The sequence below is a fragment of the Chiloscyllium plagiosum genome, unplaced genomic scaffold (assembly GCF_037043375.1).
Source record: "Chiloscyllium plagiosum isolate Xiang-an unplaced genomic scaffold, Cpla_swu_hap1 HiC_scaffold_36, whole genome shotgun sequence".
NCBI lineage: Eukaryota > Metazoa > Chordata > Chondrichthyes > Orectolobiformes > Hemiscylliidae > Chiloscyllium > Chiloscyllium plagiosum.
Window position 1 is genome coordinate 5,668,456 of NW_028270174.1, and position 26,627 is coordinate 5,695,082.

Below are 26,627 nucleotides of genomic sequence, written 5' to 3' on the forward strand. Positions count from 1 at the left end.
TATGCACAAAGCTATGCTGAGTGTTACTAATCAGTTCTTGGCTTTCTAAATGTAGGCAGATCTAGTCTCTCAGAATCCCCTTCCAACATCTTACCCCCACTGACATTACACCTAATGGTCAGTAGTTCATTGGCTTTTCCTTGCACCCTTTCTGAAATAACGGCACATTAGCCACCCTCCAGTCTTTATAATAAAAGCTGACCACAGTTTCTTGAAACAGAAATTGCTCAAAATCAGATATCATCCAGGCCAAGCCATCTAAAGGACTGCTGAATCAGGTGACGAAGAGCCACATCCTGCAACATTACACCAATTAAAAGAATCTTCACATAACCTGTAGGAACAAGTCTTTGAACAGAAGCCATTGAAGGAATTTAAACTGATTTAACCTTCTCAATTCAGAAAGCAAGCAATTGTTGGAGGTTTTGTATGTAGCTTTTCTTATTTAAAGATGTAAATTAGTGACTACTAATTAGTTTAACTTGCAGCAATAGTTGAGTAAAAAATTAACCTTTCATCTTGGTTAAAACACAAAGCTGGTCTGCATACAAATTCCGAGGAAACTCCTAGTATACAGTCCTGATGCTGGGAGACAATTGATCTCAGTAGGGATGATGGAGTGTCATTGCATCAGCAAGCCAATAAATCAACTTTGCTGAAGTTCAGGAGACAGGTACAGAAAAAGGGGATAAGATGCTTTACTTGAAACAAAAGAGATCCTGAAATGCATTAACGGGATAGATGTCAGGAATTTGATGCCACTGGCTTGGGAGTCCAGAACACACACGCACACTTCATTAAAAGGGATTGGTTACGCAGGACTAAGATGAGAAAATTGTTCATGTAATTGTACAATTACAGCAGTTTGTCCTTATTTTAAAAATAGATAGTTGCATTTCAAACAGTCCAGAGGAAGGTGATTTCTGGGATGAATGGTCACTATACCAATTGGAGTGAGAGACGATCTTGAAACAGAAAACGCTGAGGGACTGGATTGGGTGGCTACTGGGAGCACAAGGCTCCCCCTGTGGAGAAAACTAGAACTGGTAAAGAATTAAAAGGGAGATGGGAATTGTTTTTCTGAAGTTTGGTAGTCTGTGGCATTATCTTCAGAAAGGCTGGCCATTGAACATTCGCAATGTAATCAGAGAAGTCGAGTTGTTTGAAAAACGGGTGCAGGGCTCTTTGGAATGGAGACTATAACCAGATTAGCCATTATCTTGTTAAATGGCAACATTTGATGGATTGAGTGGCTTCACCTGTCTTAAGTCCCATTTAACATTGACTTGATATAAGTTAAAGGGGCCTGTAACCTCGTTTAGCATTACAAGTGTTGTCTGACACAAGATGTTTCTTAACCACCTTGAAGTGGGCTTTCCTGCTCTCTGATCTTTTCTCTTGTTGCTGAACCTCCTTAGCCACCCTCGCACCAAATATCCCCAAACCCCTCAGTGTGAGCAATAGTTCTGGTGATGAGCTATAGCTCTGCATCAAGCTTCACAAACTTAAAACATAAAATGGGAATCAAGTTGAAGGTGTCTTTCGCTGCTCATTCAGAGTCTCCCGTACAGCAAGTTCGGTTAAGAATAGAATTAGAATCCTGACAGTGTGGAAAAAGGCCCAACAAGTCCACATCGACCCTCCGAAGAGTAAGCCACCCATACCTAATCCCCTACCCCATATTTTTTACCCAACTATTGCACCTAACCTAAACATCCCTGAACACTATGGGCAATTTCCCATGGCCAATTCACACTAACCTGCACATCTTTGGATTATGGGAGGAAACCGGAGCATTCAAAGGAAACCCACAAAGATATGGGGAGAATGTGCAGACTCCACACAGACAGTCACCCAAGGCTAGAATCGAACCCAGGTCCCTGGTGCTGTGAGGCAGCAGTGCTAACCACTGAGCCACCGTGCCACCCCTATAGGGGGTGCTGGGAAGTGGGAAAGGTTGCAAACTGGAGATTCAGAGAGGTCCACTGCAAACCAGGAGGAACAGTTATATATAATCAGTGCCAATGCTATACTAAGAAACCTGCTATACCGCAGGTCTGAAGGATTCAGAGATCCTGTACTTGATAAATAAGAAAATGTATTTCTAAACGTATTTTCTCAGACAGGCTAAGAAAAGTGATACAAAAATGTGTAACTCATTTATTGTTTGCACATCATGTTTATATAAAACTCAACATGGCTTATTTCAATGGCAGTTCTTGTAATCTGTTCAATATAGTTTAATTATACCAATATAAAGCCATCAACCTGCAATTTAGGAAACAATCACAATATTGGATTTCAGCACCAAGAATTGAATGCAAAAAAACCCTGCAAATTCGACAACTGGTTGTGGTGACATGTGGAGAGAAGGAAATCAGACTAAAACAAATTTTAAAAATGTAACTAGATGCACTTGAAGTTTGCAACTTAATGTAAACAATTGTAGGATTTGGACAGAGGGTGGGACAGAAAGAACAAAAGGTCACTTTGCTTGACCACTGATGCTGTTATTACAAAAAATTATCTTCTAACTAACAAATATAACCTGAGAATCACAACTATTGGCTTAAAATATTAAAATCTTGTTTGTACCTTTTCATTGTCAGTTTGCTGACATGAACAGAGCACATGTATCCATTTACAGAACAAAGACACCCAATTTCAAAATTCCTTAATCACAGCATCACTGCTACACAAGGCTAATTATAAATGCACTAATTACTTGTGTGTTAATGGAGACATTTCTCACTCGAGAATTCATCACTTAACCAATGAACCCAGCTCTATACCAACCACATTTCAGATAATGACTGCTATGCAACCCCTTTAGCAAGGTTATCTTCTGCAAAGATATATCTTCGTAATTTCTGTATCCAAACTGTGACAGAGATTTTGGATGCCTTTAATTAATCTGTTCAGATGTGTAATAACATCCTTAGAGCAAGTGGGATTTGAAACTAGACCTCCTGGCTCAGAGGAAGGGTCACTACCACTGTACCACCAGAGTCCTACACCACAGAGATTACATATTTAGCCCAATTTTTACACTTACAGTTAAATCACACTCAAAATGGTATGCACATGCTATAGCTGCCATAGGTAGGAAATAATTACATCAGGCACTGCATTTTGTAGTTAGACAAGGGTAAGGTACATTACACTTAACTCAGCTACAGGAAACATCCTGCAATTCAAGGCAATCCTATCTTCATCTGAACAAAAGGCTGAAGTTCAAAGACACAAATGAATCCAGAAAAAAATCTATCTGTACAAGACTGCACAATGGAAAGATTTTCATCAGGTCCCATGCTCAGATCAGAACTGACTGAACTGGGGCACAATTAAGGTTCCAAGTACTTAAGGGTTGGGGTGGCTGGGGGGGTTGTTGGTGGTGTTTGAGGTGTTGAGAGTTTGGCAATAGGAGATCAAACGGAGCATAGACTGAAATGACATGACGAATAACGAAAACGTTCAATTTCTCTTTTGGACTTTACCAAGATCATCAAACTAACAAAATTTTGAAACGTAGGGGCACTTTTCACTATTTAAAATAAGTATAGTCAGTTACAAACAGAAACCTAATAAACGTGTCTAACCAAGGCTGCAGAGGATTGCAATCGGTTGGAGGAACAGAATAAAGAAACATAAGGATTCAGTGAATGATATTAATATCCAAGAAACTCAACTCCATCCAGGATAAAGCAGCCATTGATGAGCATTTCATTTACCAGTTTAAGTATATCAAATTGGTGGCAGTGTGTACCAGCTACAAGATGCATTGCAGCAATACATTAAACCATCTTGCATAGCACCTTCCAAATCAATGACCTCTAACTCTCAGAATGGCAAGGGCTTTGGAGCATCACCGCCTACAAGTTCCTCTCTAAGTCAAGCACTGCCCTGTGCTGCTGTTCCTTCAATGTTTCTTGGTTGAAATCCTGGACTTTGCTTCCTCAAAGAAATTGTGGGAGTGTCCACACCACTAAGATTGCATCCAGGGCAATTAGGGAGAGGTAACAACTGCTGTTGTCAATGCTGCCCACATCCAAAAAGTGAATTTTAAGGTGGTTTATATTTTTATTATAATATGGAGGTGCCAGTGTTGGACTGGGGTGGACAAAGTTAAAAATCACAACACCAAGTTATAGTCCAACAGGTTTATTTGGAAGCACTAGCTTTTGAGGGCTGCTCGTTCAAAGGAAGCTAGAGGAGTTGCTACCTGACCAAGGAGCAGTGCACTGAAAGCTTGGACTTCCAAATAAACCTGTTGGACTATAACCTGGTGTCGTGATTTTTAACTTTATATTTTTATTGTACAGAGGCAGGACCCCAGCAGCAAACTAGTAAAATGACCAAACTTGCTCCCAAGGTCTAACAAATAAGTTATACAGTTGTTCCAACCTAAGCAAACGTATCAGATTTTTTACCATCTACACCTAGCCCCTAACCATTGCCAACTTTGTGACAACACCCACTGAGGTGCAGCTAATGCTAACTCCAACAGTTCAACCAGATGGATCTTCCTCACTCTGTTTTTAAAACAAACAGCTCTTCAGGATTATGTTTCAATACTGGGATGCAAAGACATTGATTCCTTCAGATGAAACTCTTATCATCACTACTGGTTTTATGAAAAGGTTTTAAATCAAAACCTTTCTTGTTCTAAGCCCCATTATAATAAGACGAATAGGACTTGACAAGGTAACCCACACAGCTCCAGCAGTAAGGGGAACTCCAGCACAGAAACAGACTTACAGAACCAGAGGAATTAAAGTGGGTAGGAAAGGAGCCCATGGTGCAATACCTTAGTGAGAGTCGCTGCATCAACAGAGGGAAGCCAGCACAGAAATGACAGGGGGGACCTTTTCAACAGCATTCCATCACATCCAACATGCAATCATTAAATTTGGGTTGGAGTTACCAATCTTTCAAATGTGCACATAGGATTCCAAGAGATTTTGCGATATTCAGCAGAGTTACAAAGCTAATCTTTTCACTGTGCAAACCAGCCAATTCCCAACAACACCTCTCAAAGGACAAGTGGCTATCCACGAGGCTAATAATAGATCAACCGAAAACAGTGAGTCAATTTCCCCAATCTATTTGGTCTGCAGCTTTGTTCAAGTTAAAACTGGAGGAAGTGTGCAGGAATGCAGAAAGACAACAGCTTTTTCCAGTAGATTTAAGATTCTGTAGGGTCTGCTTTTTAGATGTAACACAATGTCTTCTATACAGGCAATGTGTTTAAATTTGATTTTCAAGTCCCGCAATGAGGCCAGAAGAAAGTAAAGGTTTAAAAAAGAAACACAAAATCCCACATTCCCAGATCCCAAGCCTTAACCCCGTCAATGACATTGAACCAACATTATGACCAGCATTTCAACAATTAGGAAAAAAAATAAGACATTTACAAATTTAATTTAAAAATTAGTTAGCTTGTCTAATCATGGCATAAAATGAATATAACTGTTAATTTAGGCAAAAGTTTTTGACAGTATTGAATATTCTCCATCAGAACAATCAGTATTTCAAGTTATATCTGATCAGGAAAGAATCTCCAGCCAGATAAGTTTATAATAGATGCCTTTTCTCTTCTGAATGAGTAGTGTCTTCTTCCGTCATTTTAACATAAATATTTATGTCCACACCAATTTTTTGGAGGACATTTACCAACTAACCTTACAGCAACTAGTCACAATTTCCATTTTCTTTTATAATAGCTCACAATCTAAAGACAGAAGCCACAAATTTTATTCAAATAAGAAACATTTAAGATACAAGCAAGAAAGAGTTGCCATTGGGACCAGAGGTATTCTGGGGAGAGGGAGGAAGAGACAAGATGATGTACTGCAAACAGACTGTTTGTGCATTCAGTGCTTTGCAGCATCCAAACCAAAACAAAATCAAGTGCCTTAAGGCATTTGTTGAATTCCAGGTGAAGACAGCAAGAAGTTGCCAGCAGGTGCAAGAGTAAGGAGGTTGGGCTACAACTGTGATGCAAAATAAGGCCGACCATTGTCCTCCAGACGTCTTGTCAAGATCTCACAGCCAGTCTCCGTAACCAAAAGGGTGTGCTCGAATTGTGCAGAACGCTTGCCGTCCTTAGTTACTGCAGTCCAGCTGTCTGGCCACGTCTCATCATGCCATGCCCCTGACAGGCAGGAAACAGAATAGGGTTCTTTTTAAATTGTGAATACATCAAACTATTTACAAATACATCTGTAGCAAATCAGTGAATGATACAACACAAGAGGCAGATATTCAGCCATCATGCACAAATACAAGACATTAAAGAAATTCAAATCCCTCAAGCCTGATCCACCATTTGATAAAGTCATGGCTGACCTGGCTTGGCCTCAATTCCACTTTCTGCCACAAGATGGTCTCGCACTTATTTAATGACACAGCCTCCAGGTGGAGAGAATTCCACAGAGTAACAGGAGAAAAGAATTCTCACCTTGGACTTAAATGGGAAACCCTTAATTCTTATGATTCGGAGGTGCCAGTGTTGGACTGGGGTATACAAAGTTAAAAATCACACAACACCAGGTTATAGCCCAACAGGTGTCATTGGAAGCACTAACTTTCGGAGTGCTGCTCTTTCATCAGGTGGTGGTTGAAGGAGCGTCGCTCCGAAAGCTAGTGCTTCCAATTAAACCTGTTGAACTATAACCTGGTGTTGTGTGATTTTTAACGTAATTCTTAAGTGCATCACCAGCTCTACTCTCCGCCTACATGGGAGTCTCTCACTCTCTCCCGATAAAGGTGCTGCTCCAATTCTTGTCAATTCTTTCTCACTTTCTACAAATCCTTTTTTCTTTCAATCTTTTGGAGACAAAAATTATGGACAGCTGCCAAAATATGATTTAACTAAGATCTGATACAGTGTAATATGACCTCACCAGTTTCCCAGTTCTATTCTTACAGAAATGAACCTGTGCTTGGTTTTTATTTTTTTAAAATAGATATTATTAACCTTTAGCAAATGTTAACATTTTAGAATAATGCAACAAAAGTTGCTATTTTAATTCAGACTTTCTTGTATCTTGAGAATGTTCCCAAAAGAGACAATAGTTTTCAAGCCATTTTATAAGTTTTTATGTAAACAGAATAAATTTGCATAGCATTCCATTGTTCTACCAACTCGGTACAAATTAAATAAAACTTTGTGAAACAAGGCATTAGCATCTTACCCTCACAAATCATGGGTTCAATTGTAAACACATGACCAGGTTTCATCACTCCAACAGCTTTATTTTCTGAAACAACAAATCCATGGTTAAATTCTCAATCGCATTCTTACAAAGATAGTCAACGGTTGGACGGAGACCTCACAGAAATCTGCCACTATACAGAAATTCACTACTGGGTAGTCAGACAGGAATTTCTATGAAGATTCTTTGCTTGTGCCCTGGCTTCCGTTATGCCTGGGTTTTGGATGACTGATTAGGTTTGAGTGTGGTGGAGTTGAAGAAAGATTCATGACCAACAAGTTGCACTGTATCACATTTGATAGACAGCATGTAAACAGACCCTTTGGTCCAATTTGCCCACGATGACCAAACATCCCAATCTGACTTAGTTCCATTTGCCAGCACTACAACCTTCTTAGACATATACCCATCCAGATGTATTTTAAATGCTGTAATTGTACCAGCCTCCACCAATTCCTCTGGCAGCTCATTCCATACACACACACCACCCTCTGTGTGAAAAAAGTTTCCCCTTAGGGCCCTTTTATATCTTTCCCCTCACCCTAGACCTATGCCCTCTAGTTCTAGACTCCCCCATCCCAGGGAAAAGACTTTGTCTATTTACCCTGTCCATGCCTCTCAGGATTTTATAAATCTCTATAAGGTCACCCCTCAGCCTCCGACACTCCAGGGAAAACAGCCCCAACCTGTTTAGCCTCTCCCTATAGCTCAAATCCTCCAACCCATGCAGCATCCTTGTAAATCTTTTCTGAACCCTTTCATGTTTATCCTTTTGATATAAATGATCAAAAGCAGTAGACCCCGTACTGTGGTACACTGCAGGCCACAAGCCTCTAGTCTAAAAAGCAAACATCTACCACCACACCCTCTGAATCCTACGTTCAAGCCAACTTGCATCCAACCGGCTAGCTTCCCCTGGATCCCAATGTGATCTAATCTTACTAACCAGTCTATCAGGCTTGCTTGACTTGCCTTAAACATTTCTGTATGCTCTTCTAATAAATTCCTTCATTAAAAAATTGGTGCCTTTAATTTAGTTAAAAAAAAGTCACTGGTAGCCTATAGTCTATGGGCCACCAAATAATAACATCACATAGGGACAGGCAATAAACAATGAAATAACTAATGCCTGTGAAAATGGAATGGCAATTATCATGGGGGATTTTAATCTACGTCGATTGGTTGAACCAGCTCAGTCAGGGTAACGTTGAGAAGGAGTTTTTGAGTGTATCCGTGATAGTTTTCTTGAACAGTATGTAATGGAACTGATGAGGGAAAAAGCTGTCCTAGATCTGGTCCTGTGTAATGAGACAGGAATAATCAATGTCAAAAAGTGTGGTGCTGGAAAAGCACAGCCGGTCTGGCAGTATCTGAGGAGCAGGAGAATCGACATTTCGAGCATAAGCTCTTCATCAGGAATGTGGGGAAGATGCTTGAGTCTATTATCAAGGAAGGCATCTAGATAGAAGTTGTCCCGTTGGGCAGACACAGCATGGGTCCATGAAAGGCAGGTCACACTTAACTACTCTTTTGGAATTTTATGAAGACATTACGAGGACGGTGGCCAACAGGGACCCAGTAGGTGTGATGAACCTAGATTTCCAAAAGGACTTTGACAAGGTGCTGCACAATAGGCTGCTCCATAAGATAAAGATACATGGTGTTACGGGTAAAGTATCAACATGGATAGAGGATTGGTTGACTAACAGGAAGCAAAGAGTGGGGATAACTGGTTGGCAATCAATTGATGTGCCTCAAGGACAAGCGCTGGGACCACAATTATTCACAAATTACATAGATGATTTGGAGTTGGGAACCACATGTAGTGCGTCAAAGTTTGCAGATGACACTAAGATGAGTGACAGACCAAAATGTGCAGAGGACTGGGAAACTTTTCAGAGGAACACAAATACTTTAAGTGAGTGGTCAAAGGTTTGGCAGGTGGAATACAATGCTAATAAATGTGAAGTGATCCATTTTGGTAGGAGTAAAAAGGATTATTACTTGAATGGTAAAAAGTTGCAGCATGCTGCTATGCAGAGGGACCTGGGTGTCCTTGTAAATGAATCACAGAAGATAGTTCTGCAAGTAACTTGGAAGGCAAATGGAATTTTGTCCTTCATTGCTAAAGGGGTTGAGTTTAAAAGCAGAGAGGTTATGTTGCAGCTGTACAAGGTGCTGGTGAGGCCACACCTGGAGTACTGGGTGCAGTTTTGGTCTCCTTACTTGGGAAAGGACGTAGTGGAACTGGAGGGAGTGCAAAGGATTGATTCCGAAGTTGAGGGGGGTTTGCTTATGAGGAAAGACTGAGCAGATTGGGATTATATTCATTGGAATTCAGAAGAATGAAGGGGGATCTTATAGAAACATATAAAATTATGAAGGGAATAGATAAGATAGAAGCAGAGAAAATGTTTCCACAGGTGAAACAAGTTAAGAGGGCATAGCCTCATAATTAGGGTAAACAGATTTAGGATTGAATTGAGAAGCAACTTCACCCAGAGGGTTGTGAATCTGTGGAACTCCCTGCCCAGTGAAGTAGTTGATGCTACTTCAGTAAATGTTTTTAAAGCTAAGGTAGATATTCTTTGAACAATGAAGGAATTTTGAACAATGAAGGTTTCAGAGGGAAGGTGGGTAAACGGAGCTGAGTCCATGAAAAGCTTAGCCATGATCTTATTGAATAGCAGAGCAGGCTCGAAGGGCCAGACGGCCTACTCCTGGACCTAGTTCTGATGTTCTTATTCACATTAGCAACTGCAAAAATTATACAGGGCCTATCTTTTATATACCAGTTGCTGCAGATCAAAATAAATAAAATAAAGACTACAATCTTGCAGCAAAACATTACAGAACACAAATTTTGAAACTCAGTATATCGAATCAGTTGTTGAAAAAAAATGACGTGTGAACATGATATTCCTGCTTATCTGATATTGAAACAGCAACCATGCAGGAATAGTCAAAAAAAAGTGACTTAGATCACAATTTAGAATACTATGAGCAGTTTTCACCTATTCTGCTCCCTCACGGTGCCAGGGACCTGGTCTCGATTCCAGCCTTGGGTGACTGTCTGTGTGATGTTTGCACATTCTCTCGGTGTCTGTGTGCTCCAGTTTCCTCCCACAGTCCAAAGATGTGCAGATTAGGTGGATTGGTCATGCTAAATTGGCCACAGTGTTCAGGGATGAGTAGAGTAATAGGGAAATGGGATTGGGTGAGTTACTCTTTGGAGGGTCGGTGTGGACTTGCTGGGCTGAAGGGCCTTTTTCCACACTGTAGGAATTCTAATTCTAATTCATTACAGAAAGAATATTCAAAGCACAGCATGTTTACTTTGGAAATTAATCAGATTAAGCTGGGAGAAAGTTACTTTGAATTGCTCTCACCGAAAACTAAATCTAGGAACATCTGTGCCATCTGTAAATTAGTCACAGGTGAAATAAAGCACCAACATACAGGTGTTAATTGACTTGGGTTACCTGAAAACTCAGCCAAAACCACAAAAAATATCATAAACTGCAAATCATGCTTAAAATTTAAAATAAAACATTCTGGTTAAAGTAATTTCCTGGTGAGACTTAAGTCAATAATATTTCATGCTTATAAAGTTCATGAGTTTTGCTCTTTGTCGACTTTCCACACACGGATTTTAGTCAAGTTTTCAACTGCAATAAAAATAAAATTGTCCTGCAAATTTGGAACAGATAACGCTCCAGGTCTTACTGGCAACAAATTAGCATTTATAGCTTGCATTATTTTATCAGAGGACTGCTGGATGCTTGAAAGAGCCAAGTATTAACCTGAGGGCAAATACTGCACTGAAAACTTTCTGCGCACGAGGATCTGAGAATCATAGAATGACAAAGGACCAACGGCGATTCAACCACTATCCCTTTGCTGCCTCTTTAAATGAGTGACCATGATGTGGAGTAGCCGGCATTGGACGAGGGTGGAGAAAGTTAAAAATCACACAACACCAGGTCCTAGTCCAACAGGTGTATTTGAAAGCACAAGCTTTCAGAGTGCTGCTCTTTCATCAGGTAGCTAACTGAAGGAGCAGCGCTCCGAAAGCTAGTGCTTCCAATACACCTGATGGACTAGGACCTGGCTTTGTGTGATTTTTAACTTTAAAATGATTCAATTAGCCCTTGCTCTTCCCCCCATAGTTCTGATAGCTTTTTCTCTTCAAATATTTATCCACTACTCTTTTGAAATTCATTGCTTCTACCAACCTTTCAGGCAGTACACTCCAGATGCCAGGTTAAAGTTTGCATATCCCCAACCAGTTCTTTCACTAGTCAAAGTTACATAACGCGTACTTTGTCACACAAATAAAATGAGATTACGTAGAGTGAAGCAGTACATACACGATTTGCTCAGCCATCTTGCTAACAGAGAAAGCAGATGGTCTAGGGGTCTATCACGTGCTTCACTCAACAGTAAAAATTAAAATTTATTCACGCCTCTGTGACATTCATTGAAAACCAATTTTGCATCAGGTTGGTGGAGAGTTAAGAATATAGGTCAGACTGGGATGGAAAAGACCTTAGAAATTTTTCTTAAAAAACAGTCACTGAGCACATCTCTAAAGAAGGTTAAACACAGTAATGAAAGCAAGCATTTGAATTTCGCCTATATAAGATTAAGCAGGCATGACTTACTGGCATAATGTGGCACATTGGGTGCAGTGTGAAACAGTCGGTGGATACCATGTCCACAATAGCTTCGAACAACCGAAAATCCGTTTGCATGTGCGTGTTTCTGTATAATATTACCCAATTCCCTGTACCGAACACCTGGCTTTACTGCAAAGTAAACATATTGCGATGGAATTATTTGTTACAAAAAAATGTACCAAGCCAAGAAACAGAAGGAGAAATTGTAATATGGAGATATGGAACTCAAACAAGTAGATCTGGTAGACAAACTTTAGTATAAAACAATGTACCTCATTGCTCAGGTAACCTGGATGCAAAGTTGTGGACTGTGACCAACATAAATATTGTTAGGATGATTTGTTAGCTCTGCTGGTGATTGCAGCAAGGTTACATCTGTCAGGAAAGGATGAACAGGCTGATTTCTCTCAAAAAGAGAAAGTGGACAGATTAATCTAATGGAGCTCTTTAAAAATAGCTTATTTAATTTTATTTGGCAGATGCAGATTCACAAAGCCAAGCAATAGCTTCTCACTTGCAGAATCTAAGGTGATTAGTCTGCCACTTGATCTGAGGAGGGGCCCACTCCTCAGTGGCATGTGGCAGTGTCTGCGTCTCTCCACAATTCCATATGGGTTTTATTTTGAGGATTCAGTGATAGAGATTAGCCACACAGAAGTCCTGGCTTGGCACGTTTAGCAAGGTCCTCTCTTGCTGTAATAGCGCAAAGCCTGTCGTCTGACAGACACGGATTCTTTCAAGAAAATGATAAGAGAAGGCGGCACGGTGGCACAGTGGTTAGCACTGCTGCCTCACAGCGCCAGAGACCCGGGTTCAATTCCTGTCTCAGGCGACTGACTGTGTGGAGTTTGCACGTTCTCGCTGTGTCTGTGTGGGTTTCCTCCGGGTGCTCTGGTTTCCTCCCACAGTCCAAAGATGTGCAGGTTAGGTGAATTGGCCACGCTAAATTGCCCGTAGTGTTAGGTAAGCGGTAAATGTAGGGGTATGGGTGGGTTGCGCTTCGGTGGGTCGGTGTGGACTTGTTGGGCCGAAGGGCCTGTTTCCACACTGTAATGTAATCTTAAAAAAAATGTAATCTAAAAAAAGACAGAGACAGACTGTTGCCACTTATGGGGAAGAACAAAACTGAGGGCTTTCAATATAACATACAGACTGAGAAACTCAACAGAGAGTACCTCTTCACCTAGAGACTTGTGAAAGTGTAGAACTCATACAGGCAGTGTTTGAAGTGAATACGGGATAAAGGAATGGAGAGTTACACTGATAGAGTTAGATGAGGATTGAGGAAGCTAAAGTTGATCACAAATATCAGTCTCGCATGGTTGGGCCAGATGGTCTGCTTCTTTGCTGTAAATTCTATGTTTTTTTTGGAGGGTTGTTAATATTGAGGATACTCCCAATGAGGAATGTGCTCAGTCTTACAAGAGTTCTGTCTTTGCACACACTATGTTCAAAGATGGAACATTTAAGTCCCATTTCCTCACCTGAATCTATAGCATGCATCAGACACTCATAGGTAGTCTGCACCAGTTTCTTTGAGCCTTCGTCAACTTCACCAACAAAGAAAGTTTCATTTAAATCACCATGGAAGCCATTGCGGTAAACTGTAATGTCCACTGCGAAAAAATACAAACATTTCCATTACTCACCATGTGTCAGAATAGAGTGGTTAGGTAAACTCAAAATAGCAGTTAACCCATTGCAATTTATGGTAAACAGTCGGAATGTAATCAAAACATGCTTTAACATCTACTGCAACTTGCAGAGCCTGGGAGCCCATCTTTGTCTCTGTTCTGAAGGAAAAGTACCGGAATCTTTACAAGTTACTCTTACGATCACTTCAGATTTAGTAACATTGATATAGCATATGGCATCAGTGACCCCGGAGGGGATACTGGAATCTCTGATTGGTGGAGCATTCCAGTAAACAGAGTGCTTGATAACAAATTTTACTGAATGGGCTGTGCAGAAAGAATACTTTGGATTATTGGGACACAGAACGAGGCACTATGTAAGTCGATGCTCTTTTGTTATCTTCCCACACACTCAGTATCTCTTGCTGTGTTATTACTCACCATTAACAATGTCACCTTCTTGCAATGGCCGTGCATCTGGGATTCCATGACAGATCACCTCATTTACCGAAGTACAGCATGATTTTGGAAAATTGTAATAATTTAGTGGTGATGGGTAACAATTGCGTGCTAAGCAGGCCTAAATAAAGAGAACACTGGTTAGCTTCTCACAGTCAGATCTGGATCAATTCGACTACAGAAATTTAATTTTAAATGCCAGTCTTCACCAAACAAGCAAAAATAGTTACCTTGCATCTTAATCTTTGACTATGTTCACACTTGAGAAATTGTAAGTAAGCAACCCATTATTGTGGCTAACATAGCTTCGATAAATTCATCTCCGGATCCCCTGCCAATTTCACTACTTGAGATTCCACTCCAAAGTATTTCTTGGAGTTTATGAATAGGGATAGAATTATCAATTTGGAGATAATTGAGTGGATTAGAGAAATATCCTGAATGTGTTGATCCATCAAACTTTAATTAAAGTAGCTGATGCAGTAGACAGAAGAATGGATATACAGTAGGTCTTATGGACTTGTCAAACACCCTCAAAGATTCCAAATAATGGTCCTAAAGCAAAACTAAAGCATGGAATTGAGAACAATTACTGACATGGTTAGGAGATTAGTTAGGCCAAAAATAGGAATATGTCCAAGAAATCAAACTACAGTGATGAATGATGTTCAAGTATCTATGCAGGAGCTGCAACAATTTTTCATATTTGTTTATTTCTTATATATAGAGTCAAAGTCAGAGCTGTACAGCATGGAAACAGACCCTTCAAGTCTAACTCATCCATGCCAACCAGATATCCCAATCCAATCTAGTCCCACCTGCCAGCACCCAGCCCATATCCCTCCAAACCTTTCCTATTCATATACCCATCCAGATGCCTTTTAAATGTTGCAATTGTACCAGCCTTCACCACTTCCTCTGGCAGCTCATTCCATACACGCACCACCCTCTGTGTGAAAAAGTTGCCCGTTAGGTCTCTTTTATATCTTATTGGGGCCAATCAGGGCATATGGGAAACAGCGTTAAAATCAGTTTTGCAGTGCTCAATGAGGTACAAGCCACATTAACTTACCAACATTAAGGCAAAATAATGTTAATGAGGACAATGTCAAAGGTGAACTTGCTAAATATCATCAGATATACAACTGATGATATTTAAAGGTTAAAAGTTGACATTACAGTTCTCACCATTTAAAGCAGGTGCTTTTACGAAAACAATTTGTTGACTGTACACAATGTCCAAAATAACACGAGCAACACTAACAACAAAAACACTCCTCCTGCGTGTCGCCAATTGATCTGAACCTTTATTCAAGCTATCAATTACAACCTACAACCCAGACAACCAGAGGGAATTTGGCAGCTGTAAATACACAATTACATCTGATTGTTCACTTGCTTCTGACTGAAATAAGTGAAACACAAAGGATGTTGTAATCTGCAACTTTAAAACTGTCCGCAGAGCTGTTGGATAATATTTACATTCCCATTTAAGATGAAATCATTAGATACTCATGGGTGTTACAGTAATGGAGCATTGCACCATAATATAAAGGCAGTGTTACATTAGCAAATTTAATCAAATCAGTAAACAAGCTTGAAGTATTCTACTACTCAGAGCTCCTGACACTCAAATGGAAAATACTCTTAGCTCAGAAAGAGGGGGAGGCAAGAAAGAGTAAAAGAAGATAATGATTTATTATCCAATTTTAATTACAGTAGGTCAGTGAAAAACTTGCTCTTCCTCAAGTATTGATTTGTACATCAATGGCAAGCCTTGAGGAAAAGGTCAAGGCTTTGTATAAAATATGATGCTTCAAAGGTTAAGGTTAGTTTGCTCAACTTTGGTTATTTACGTTTCATTTTTATTTTAAGATGAACCATATGAACCATCATACCAGATGAACAGCATGATCTATCTCCTCAGTTGTTACCCCTGGCCTCACCATCATTGCAGCAACGTCCAGTACTTCCCGGGCAAACTGCAACACAAATAGAACCGTTTAAAGTTAGATGGCAAGTTCCAACAAATAAGACATTTCAAATATATAATAGGTATAAGTGCACGTTCACCAGCTGCAGGTCTGGTCCATATAAAATATAAAATGGCTATCACTTTCTCATTTTAATTAGTCAGGGATTATGAAATCACAGTAGAGTGTAATGTTCCTACCAGTACCCTGTGGGATGTTTTATAATGATAATGGTCTACATGAATGAAAGCCATTGCTGTACCAATGTCCCACTTGCCGTTTTCATGCCTGCACACTAGCAGCAAACTTTCACCATTTTGATATAAAAAAGGATCTATTCTGATGACTTATTGATAAAATACATCTACTTACGCAAAATTTCCACACTAAAAGCTAAATATAGTGCAAAACTTGTGCTTTCAAAGCCAGTCCTGGAAAAGATTAAGAGCTTGTATTTTATCTTATTATGGATGTTTAATGTGACTTCTAATAATGGTTTTCCTCACACCATGTATGTGCTGCAATTTTTACTTAAAATGGGAATGAAGGAGATAGTCTTACAATTAGCACCAATCATCACATAAATGCTCTCAGTGCAAGAAGAAAACCCTTTTGGAAACATTAACATGTAGTGTTCTGTGACTTTACAGCTGAGAGCCTGTTGTGGATAGAAGTTTTTCATCTCTGTACATTGCCAGTGGCATTTGAAACAAGACCAATTATCACATAGGCTATAATTTCCTGGGCTAGAATCCTGACAAAATTTTAAGTCTTCAGCTTAATATATAAGACCCTAAAGCAGGTACAAAGAACTTTCAAATATATATTTTGAGCAAAATAATTTTGGAAATTCTCATTGTTGTTTTGAAATCCTCTCAATGCCTCACCCTTCCTTCTCTCCATATCTGCACATCTTGCTAATTCTGGCTCTTTGTCCAAATGGATTTTAATCACCCCATCAATGAGGATCAGCCTTCACCTACCAAGAAATCCAAATATGAAATTCTCTTCTTAAAGCTCTATAATTCTCTATCTCTCACTCACCCTTTAAGGCATCCCCTGAAACTAAACTGACCAAGCTTTCAGACACCTACCCAACGCTTTTGTAAAAATTTGTCTTGAAATGTCACAAAACTCTTTTCATATGTTAAAGATGTCATATAAATCCAAGTTGTTAAGAGAGGTGGTGCAGAAGAGCTCATTTCAATTGACCACTTTGCAACATTCAAGGACAGCAGCTTTCCATTATTAAGAGTATGTAGAGTATTCCATAAACTGGTTTGCTTTATAAATAACATAGATTAGGGATGGGGAGTGGGTTGACTTTCATTTCAGGATTGCAGCCAAAGTAGTCAGTGAGATATTGAGTTTTATTTCTATACAAACTCAACTACATCGAAGATGAGTCAAAGTTTGGCAACTCACTTTGCATACGACCCGCATTGCTTCTATGTCCTCTGGTGGCAGAATTTTGATTTGAGAAGTTCCCTTTAAGGACTGCTCTGATTCAGAAACACCTTGAATGAGAGCACAAAACATAAATTAAAAGCTAATTATATTAAATTTCTCTTCAAAAACATGCAACCAGTACTTAATAATAAGATTGATAGCATGATGATGATGATGGACAAATTCCATCCACCCTCCCAGGTTACTGACATTGAAAACAAAGGATGACACAGGCTTTGATTTTAAGAGTATTCAAATTAACAAGGGAAGTATATATGTGCAAACTTGTACAGAAACCTGGTTGGAGTCCTGTGCATAGTTCTGGTCACTATTTTACCTCAGGGACCCACACACACAGGTGAAGGTGTAAAGACATTTAAAACATCCATGTAAGAACTGAAAAGTTATTACCATCAAGAAACAGGTGAAATCTCAAAGACTGAGGAATTACTTCAAATGCTTTTAACATAGTGAAGGTGTTAGGATGGATGTCTTGGTATGTGTGCACTTTTGGGACATCACAACTTCCTTTTTCTCTCCCTTTTCCCCATTAGGTGGGGACTTGGTTCACACCTATCTCCTTCTTGGTCTTCCTTTTCCCTGGGACAGCCCATTCTAACATCCTAACCTTCAGATAAAGTGCCATACCTTCCTCGTGTCCTTTCCTGAGCATTCCTGGACACTCATCACTTAGTCCTTCTCCTGGATGTTGTCATTACAGGCCTGGTCTCTTCAAGACAAGCTGAATCTACCTCAATGTCCTCATACCGCAAAGTGAGCCTTCTATCGTCTGATCTCTTTAAGGACTAGGTCTCACCACCTTACAACAGAGCCAGACATAGACAGGTCTTTATAGATCTGTTACTTTAGCCAGAGAGGCAATCTTTGATTGCCAAGAATGCCGACTGCCAGTCTGCACTTATTCTACGCTGCAGTTATCCAGTGTGTGACTTTCCTCTGCCATTTGCTGTCTTGCTGGATAATTGAACTTAGGGACCTGAATTCTGGTGTCAGTCACAGTGCCACTGTCTCTTAATTGGTCTGCAATGAGCAATCCAGGGATAGGCAGCTCTTACCACACATTTTTAACCTGCTATTTTCTTTCGATGTTGACTTATACTTGCTTGTAGCTTTTCCACACTTTAAATAACGATTGGTCACATCATCCACATACAGCATGGTCCAGGGTGAGACAGTTCTGATTTTCTTCAGTGTGGAGAAACGGCAAACAAGAAAGTCTGAGGACTGAGCCTTGTAGACCCTTCACATTATGCACATAGGGTGAGATGATGTAGTGTGGAAAGAGGCTCATATAAAGCATAGACTAGTTGTGCTGAATGGCCTGTTTCTCCACTATATGTTCTATGTAATGCTTTGACTAAGGTACCCTGGACAATGGAGTTCACATTCCCATCAATTTTCCCTTCATACATGTCGCATCACTTCCACTGAACACTCTTCTGGGTGAATGAGAGACCAGCTTATAAGCATGCCTATCCCTTAATCTGAAGGGTAATGCATGCTTGACTGCTGATTAGTCATTTTACACAGAAATTTAGGAATAATGATGAATGTATTTTGTAGCAACAAATTCTCTCACTGTAATTACACTAATATCAGTAATGAACTTCAAGCTTTGAGCCAAAGAAAGCTTTTAGATTACATAAGTACTCATCCATTATTTGAAAATTAATGGCAGATACCCAAAGGATGATGAGCATAATCAGGCCATTGGATGTAACTTGGCACAGGTCTCATGACGGTCTAGGCAAGAAAGAAAATGCAAAATATTGGCATACGTTCTTCAAATTTCTGATTACACTTTTGGAAATTATACATTAATGAAACCTCTCTTTTCATGTCCATGCTAAAAAGTCAACATTCTCACCATGTTACTTACTATTCACATTTTCATTGCTTGTTCCAAATTCTGGAAATATCTCTCTGTTAATTATACATTAGTTTTTAATTGTGTGAAGATTGTGGGCATTAACTAGAGATTCACTTCAGCTCCTATAAATATAATTTGTAGTTCTGGGTTGGGAGTAATTTTTAATTCTGAAACATATATAGAACATTTTAAAGATTAGCTCCAGCTAAATCTTTCAACTGGCTTTCTGTAGTAGAACACTGGGTAGTCTTTCTTCAAATAACAGAGCAACAAGGACATGAGAGGACATACAAGGATAAAGATATTAGACAGAAACCTTTTATATGGTTGATACTTCTCTATAGTGACATGTACAACCAATGAACAGCTGGGAAATAACACATCATGCCAACACCAGTTAGGAAGGTTCCAACTTTCAGTAACCAAAAGAGAAAATGCTTGAAAATCTCAGCAGGTCTGGCAGCATCTGTAAGGAGAGAAAAGAGCTGACGTTTCGAGTCTAACTGACCCTTTGTCAAAGCTTTTCTCTCCTTACAGATGCTGCCAGACCTGCTGAGATTTTCCAGCATTTTCTCTTTTGGTTTCAGATTCCAGCATCTGCAGTAATTTGCTTTTATCCAACTTTCAGTAAACTGATTTCCACTTACCGTGATTATTAAATGGGTTCTTATGTGGGTTAATTCATGAGCAACTTGCATCAACTAAGTTTTAATTCTCTTTTATCTATATAGATGATTAAAGGGTAATCTGATTGAAGTGTTTTTGATGATTGAAGGGGTTGATAGGATAGACAGAGAGAAACTATTTTCACTGGTAAGTCAGAGTCCATAAACGTAAAATTAGAGCAATGAGTTGGAGACAGGAAACAATTCTTCACACAAAGACAAGTGATAATTTGGAATTTTCTACCTCAAAAAGTTGAAGCTGGGGGTCAATTGAAAATTTCAAAATTATGAGTTTTACATTTTTAGAAGGCAAGAGTACTAAAAAAGCCACAGTACCACAAGTAGGTATACGTTTAAAAAGCTGAATGGCTTACTTCTGTTCTGCATAAGCAGAAATTCGGTCTATAACCAGTTTGATTCCCTCCTGTCCGTTCACTAAAGATTCAGCTTTAATTCAACATAAAACTGTTCCAGAAGTCACGATGCCAAAATGTGCTGTCAACTACTCAAGCAAAATTAGTCTTCAACGTACCAATGGATAGTGCGGCCTCAATTTGCCAGTGTATCGATAGCCAGGCCAGGGATCAGTGTTAACTTCATCTTTCTCAGTTTTGGAGGATTCTTCTTTAGACTTTTCATTTTCTGTAATGGAAAACAAGTTATAATTGTGTTCATTGACCAGACTCATTTTCTATAATGCAGCATTTCAGAATCATTTTCCATGCTAGTTTTATTTGCTGGTTCATTGTGGGAGGAATCTCAATTACAAAATCATAACTTTGAGATAACACAAGTCCTAAATGCTGCACTTTGCTTTTGGTGTTTAATTAAAGTGGACCCCATCAGTCTAACACTCAGCCCATTGGTCCTGTAAATACTGTATTGAGAAAAAGGGGGTATCTTGTAGTGTCCATCTGATACCTGTGACATGCATGCGAGCTGCAATGAAGCACTAAAAAGGATGAGTTTGGCTGAAGTATTCAAGATCCTAAAGATAGTCGCTAAGCATGTCTCTGGCTAGGCCAGCATTTATTGCCCATCCCTAATTGCTCAGATTGTTATCTTGCTTAAAGTGAAATGGCTAAACCTTGTTGCTAAACATCCAGATTGCATTCGACAGGTTAGAAACGAAAAGGGATAAACCACTCTGTCTGTTACACATTCATTTCCTGTCAGAAGTTTCAGAATTCAAGCCTGTTCCAGAGCACAAAATCTAGTTGACACAGCAGTGTAGAACTGCAGGACATTCTGCACTATTACAGGCACTGTCTTTTAGATGAAACATTAAACAGTGGTGGTCAGCCCCCTCAGGTAAACATGAAATCCCAATACCATCTCTCCCAAGAAAACCTCAAGAGTTCTCTTTGATGAACTGGTGAGATACTTATTCCTTCAACCAACAACCAAAATAAATTATCTGGCTAAATGCCACATTGCAATTTGAAGAGCAGACTCTGAGACAGTACAATACTGACACACTTCAAGAAGTAACTCATCTTATGCACAGCATTTTTGGACGCCCTGACATTTACTGAATTTTCCTTGGCATCCAGGACATAGATGCTTTGGATAGGACAGGGAAGGAAGTAAAGGGGGAGAGAAGAGTTGCATTGCTGGTCAGGGATGGTATCACAAAGGAGGACACTATAGCGGGCTTGAGCAGTGAGGCATTATGGGTAGAGCTGAGAAATAAGAAGGGTGCAGTTACATTGTTGGGGCTGTATTACAGGCCTTCCAACAGTGAGTGTGAGGTAGAAGAACAAATAGGTAAACAGATTATGGAAAGATGTAGAGGCAACAGGGTAGTGGCGATGGGAGATTCTAATTTTCCCAACATTGACTGGGATACGCTTAATGTCAGGGGTCTGGATCGGGCAGAATTTGTAAGGAGTGTCCAGGAAAGTTTTCTACAGCAGTATGTCGATAGTCCGACAAGGGAAGGGGCCATATTGGACGTGGTGTTGGGGAATGAGCCAGGCCAGGTGGTAGAAGTTGCAGTGGGGGATTTCTTTGGAAATAGTGACCACAATTCAATAATTTTTAGAATACTCGTAGACAAAGATGAGAGTGGTCCTAAGGGAAGAGTACTAAACTGGGGCCAAGGCCAATTATATCAAAATTCGGCAGGAGCTGGGAAATGTAGATTGGAGACAGCTATTTGAAGGGAAGTCCACATTTTATATGTGGGAAGCTTTCAAAGATAGGTTGAAGATAGTGCAGGATAGGCATGTTCCTTTGAAAATAAGGGATAGGAAAGGCAAGATTTGTGAACCGTGGATGACAGGAGAAATTGTGTGACCAGCCAAGAGGAAAAGGGAAGCGTACATAACGTCCAAGCAGCTAAGAACAGAACAGGCCTTGGAGGAATATCAGGAGAGTAGAACCGATCTTAAGCGAGGAATCAAATAGGCTAAAAAGGGTCATGAAATAACTTTAGCGAGCAGAATTAAGGAGAATCCCAAGGCCTTTTATTCATATATAAGAAGCGAGAGTGTAACTAAAGAAAGGGTTGGTCCACTAAAGGATAAGGAAGGAAGGTTGTGTGTTGACCCTGAGAAAATGAGTGAGATTCTCAATGATTACTTTGATTCAGTATTCACTAAGGACAGGGACATGAAGAATGTTGAGATTAGAGATAGAAGTTTGGCACGGAAGTGGGCATTATTGGTCTGATCAGTAAGTTAGCAGATGACACAAAGATTGGTGGAGGGGCAGAAAGCATGGGGAACTATCAAAGAATACAGGAGAATATAGATAACTGGAGAGTTGGGCGGAGAAATGGCAGATGGAGTTCAATCCGGGCAAATGTGAGGTGATGCATTTTGGGAAGTCTAATCCTAGAGCCAACTATACTGTAAACGGAAGAGCCTTGGGTAAAGTTGATGAGCAGAGAGATCTGGGAGTTCAGGTCCAATGTACCCTGAAGGTAACTGCACAGATGGACAGAGCAGTCAAGGTGGCATATAGTATGTTTGCCTTCACTGGATGGGGTACTGAGTATAAGAGCTGGCAGGTCTTGTTAAACTTGTACAATACTTTGGTTCGGCCGCAGTTAGAATACTGTATACAATTCTATTTGCCATATTACCAAAAGGATGTGGACGCTTTGGAGAGGGTGTAGAGAAGGTTTACGAGGATGTTGCCTGGTATGGAAGGTGCTAGCTATGAAGAGAGGTTGAGTAGGTTAGGATTGTTTTCATTAGAAAAAAGGAGATTATGGGGGGACCTGATTGAGGTCGACAAAATCAGGAAAGGTATAGACAAGGTGGATAGTGATAAGCTTTTTCCCAGGGTGAGGACTCAATAACAAGAGGTCACGCATTCAAGTTGAGAGGTGGAAAGTTTAAGGGAGATACACGTGGAAAGTACTTTACACAGAGGGTGGGAGGTGACTGGAATGTGTTGCCAGCAGAGGCAGACACAATATATTCATTTAAGGTGCATCTGGACAGATGCATGAGTAGGTGGGGGGGAGCAGAGGGATAGAAGTGCTTAGGAATTGGGTGATAGGTTTAGGCAGTGAATTTGGATCGGCTTGGGTTTGGAGGGTCGAAGGGCCTGATCCTGGGCTGTAAATGTTCTTTGTTCTTTCTTTGTTCTATTCCTCATTGTCGGCCTGTCTACCTGTTTTCCTCACTTTTCATTTGTATGTTCTTGAGCTATTCAGGTGTGGTTTGAAGTTGCTGAGAACATGTTTACCAACTGATATAAATGTGATAAACATTTATATATCTTATAGGTTGCATTTTTTGATATAAAATGGATGTACAATTTTAAATCAAACACGCACAGTACTCAGAACTAAGCAGTTTTATCTGCTACTCATATTCCAGGTCCATAAGAAAAACTGCATTCAAACAGCACTTTTCAAGACAGTGATATGTCCTAAAGTGCTTAACATTGAATTACTTCCAAAGTATAATCACAGGTGTAATGGAAGAAACACAACTGCCAAGTTGTGCACAGAAAGTTCCCAAACACAATGTGATAAAGGCCAGATGATCTATTTGTTTTTTAAGGTTGACAGAGGAGTAGATATTAGACCCAGAGTACAAAGGAGAGTGCCTCGACCTTTCAAATGAAGAGCGCTATGGGATATTTTATGCAACTGGAAACGCAGACAAGCTTCAATTAAACATTTCTTCTGAAAGACTCCACTTCTAACAGCACACTTCTACCTCTGTAGTGCACTGCAATGTCAGTCTAACTTTTGTATTCAGGTCTTTGGAGTGACTTAGGCCCTAACGCACTAAGCTGTGATAAACACAGAAATGCCCATGGCCACAGCCACCCACAAAGTACTTACTGGCTTTCTTATGGAGGAGCTTATGAGTTGACCAACTTCCTTTGAAGCATTCCTGTAAAATTTAACAAAAAATATTGTCAGTTAACACCATCAGAAACAAAAAAGTTCAACCTATACTTTTTACCTATACTTTTTATATGTGTGAATGTATACAACATTTTAAAAAACAAATTAACAGTAGTAACCCAATGCCGTAACACTATCACAAGATGCGACACAAATCAGTAATGCCTACACTCAATTCCCAGGGTATATTGGAAATTAAGATTTACAACCAATCCTTGACAGTCTAAACTGATTTCCAAATTTGGTGTTTCAACCAGTCCTTATCAATGGCAAATTTGTTTAAGCAGCTCGGATTACTGCCTGTAAAAGGATTCCAAATTGCTTTTAAAATTATGATTTTTAGAATTATTGATGGCATTGTGTCCTTTTAAAATACAGCTCCAATGATGGCTCCTGTTTGAAAACACTAGGATTCACTTAACATATGTTGGTTCTTCAGCATAATAAGTGGTCAGTATGTAATTTTCTGCAGATTTGAACAGAATACAATTTTGCCCAAAATTAAATTTAATATTACAGATTACACAGTGTTGTGTAATCGAAGGACAGGTCACCAAAACGTAATGCTATTAATTTGGGGTGGGAGAACAAATGTCTATAAATGGCAACCTAATGTAGATACTCCAATTGGAGAGATTGAAACTACAGCATGGATATACTGTTATGCTGTTTGAATAAGAAAGTTCACTTCATTTGATGTCTTTACTATGTGAACAGTAAACACTTTAACAAAATCATTAAGAACTTTGCAGACTAAGCACCTATTTCTTCCCTTGCGTTGGGGCACTTAGTTCAAATGTCAACACTGGTATTTCTAATGATGTAGTTAACAGGTGGCTCCTATAAATCACTGAGCTACCCACTGTTGAAATCATATCATGCCACAGGATTTTTCATCATCATACAGTTCATTCACTGACGCACTAATGAACCAAATGCCCCACTAGCTTTACCGCAAACTAGTCTGCCTATAAGGTTTGTACAAGGTCTGCAGAGTCATTAATATTTGGTTCATTAGTATGGCACAAAGGCTCTGAAGTAATTTTAGAAATCAGCTTTAGTTTTTGAGCAGTCAACAAGTGCATCATAGCTGATCACGTTTCATACAATATTAGCACTGGCAATCACTTGGCAGATTTCTGACAGCAGTAGTTGAGTGCTAAGTGGCATTCTCTAAAGTTAAAGTGGATTTTCAACTTTGGAAAACAGCAAAAAGCTTTATTTGAAAAGGCATAATCCTAGGTAAAAGCATTCAAATAGGTTTGAATCATGATTGGGAACAAAGCCATCAAAATAAATTCATATATGCAGTATAGAGAAGTTTTTTTGTGTTAGATGGACACAGAATACATGGAACGAACAGATTATTAAAAGAAACAACAGCTGTCCAGGTAAGAGAACACAAAAGAGAGTTCATATTAATTCTTGAATGCACTAAATATGGACTCAATGAGGAAATACAGGTAAACTTGCTTCTGACAAACAGACATCATTTTTCTGTGTATATGGCATGTAGAACATAGAACAGCATAGCAAAGGAACAGGCCCTTCAGTCCACCATGTCTGTGTTAACAACGATGCCATTCCTAACTAATCCCATCTGCCTGCACATGGTCCTTATCCCTGTACTCCTACCTGTTCACGTCTGACTGAATGCCTCTTAAACTTTGCTAATATATCTACTTCTATCACCGCTCCGGCAACACAGGTGCTAATCATCCTGCGTAAAAAAATCTTTCCTTACACATTTCCCTTAAACCTATGCTCCCTAGTATTACCCAATAATCTGAACCAAACAAAATAATGACAGTAAAATGAGAATTTAATGCATTCTTTTGTACCATAGACTCTCTCAATTCAGCAAATTTGGTTTCAATATGAATTGTATAATTTTGTACCACATAGGGCAACCCAAGCTGACTAAATGACCAAATTGGAGTGATTTTCAAATAAGCAGCACAAAACAGTTTGCGCAAACCTTTTAAAAAAATATTAATATTACAAGCTGTCAGCCTTGGCTTATGGAGGCACTCTCTCATTTGATTTAGAAGGTCATGGGTTGGAATCACAGTGCTGGACTTGTGCCCATTCCAAAGGTTGACATTTCAGTGCAACACTAAGGAAATGCCATCAGACAGGCTGTCTCTTGGATGAGATGTTAAATTGAAGCCCCGTTTGCTCTCTCAGGGATGTAAAAATCCCATGGTACAATTTGGCTAAGTGCAGGGGAATCTTCCTATGTCCTGTGACAATAGTTATACGACAACTACAAGAAGAACAGATGGTCA

The 26,627-nt window shown here is 39.6% G+C and overlaps 1 protein-coding gene across 1 annotated transcript in view; it reads right to left on the reverse strand.

Moving 5' to 3' along the window:
• Positions 1-2,147: 2,147 nt before the first annotated feature.
• The window catches only part of metap1 (methionyl aminopeptidase 1), a 34,480-nt gene continuing 10,000 nt past the window's right edge, over positions 2,148-26,627 (reverse strand). Inside the window, exons 2-11 of the mRNA XM_043674450.2 lie at positions 24,274-24,325; positions 20,500-20,609; positions 19,115-19,175; positions 17,388-17,479; positions 15,888-15,971; positions 13,972-14,110; positions 13,381-13,512; positions 11,882-12,025; positions 7,197-7,262; positions 2,148-6,154 (exon numbers count right to left, since the gene is read on the reverse strand). Coding sequence (XP_043530385.1) covers positions 5,988-6,154; positions 7,197-7,262; positions 11,882-12,025; positions 13,381-13,512; positions 13,972-14,110; positions 15,888-15,971; positions 17,388-17,479; positions 19,115-19,175; positions 20,500-20,609; positions 24,274-24,325 — 1,047 coding nt within the window. The 3' untranslated portion in view covers positions 2,148-5,987. The remainder of the gene's footprint in view (positions 6,155-7,196; positions 7,263-11,881; positions 12,026-13,380; positions 13,513-13,971; positions 14,111-15,887; positions 15,972-17,387; positions 17,480-19,114; positions 19,176-20,499; positions 20,610-24,273; positions 24,326-26,627) is intronic.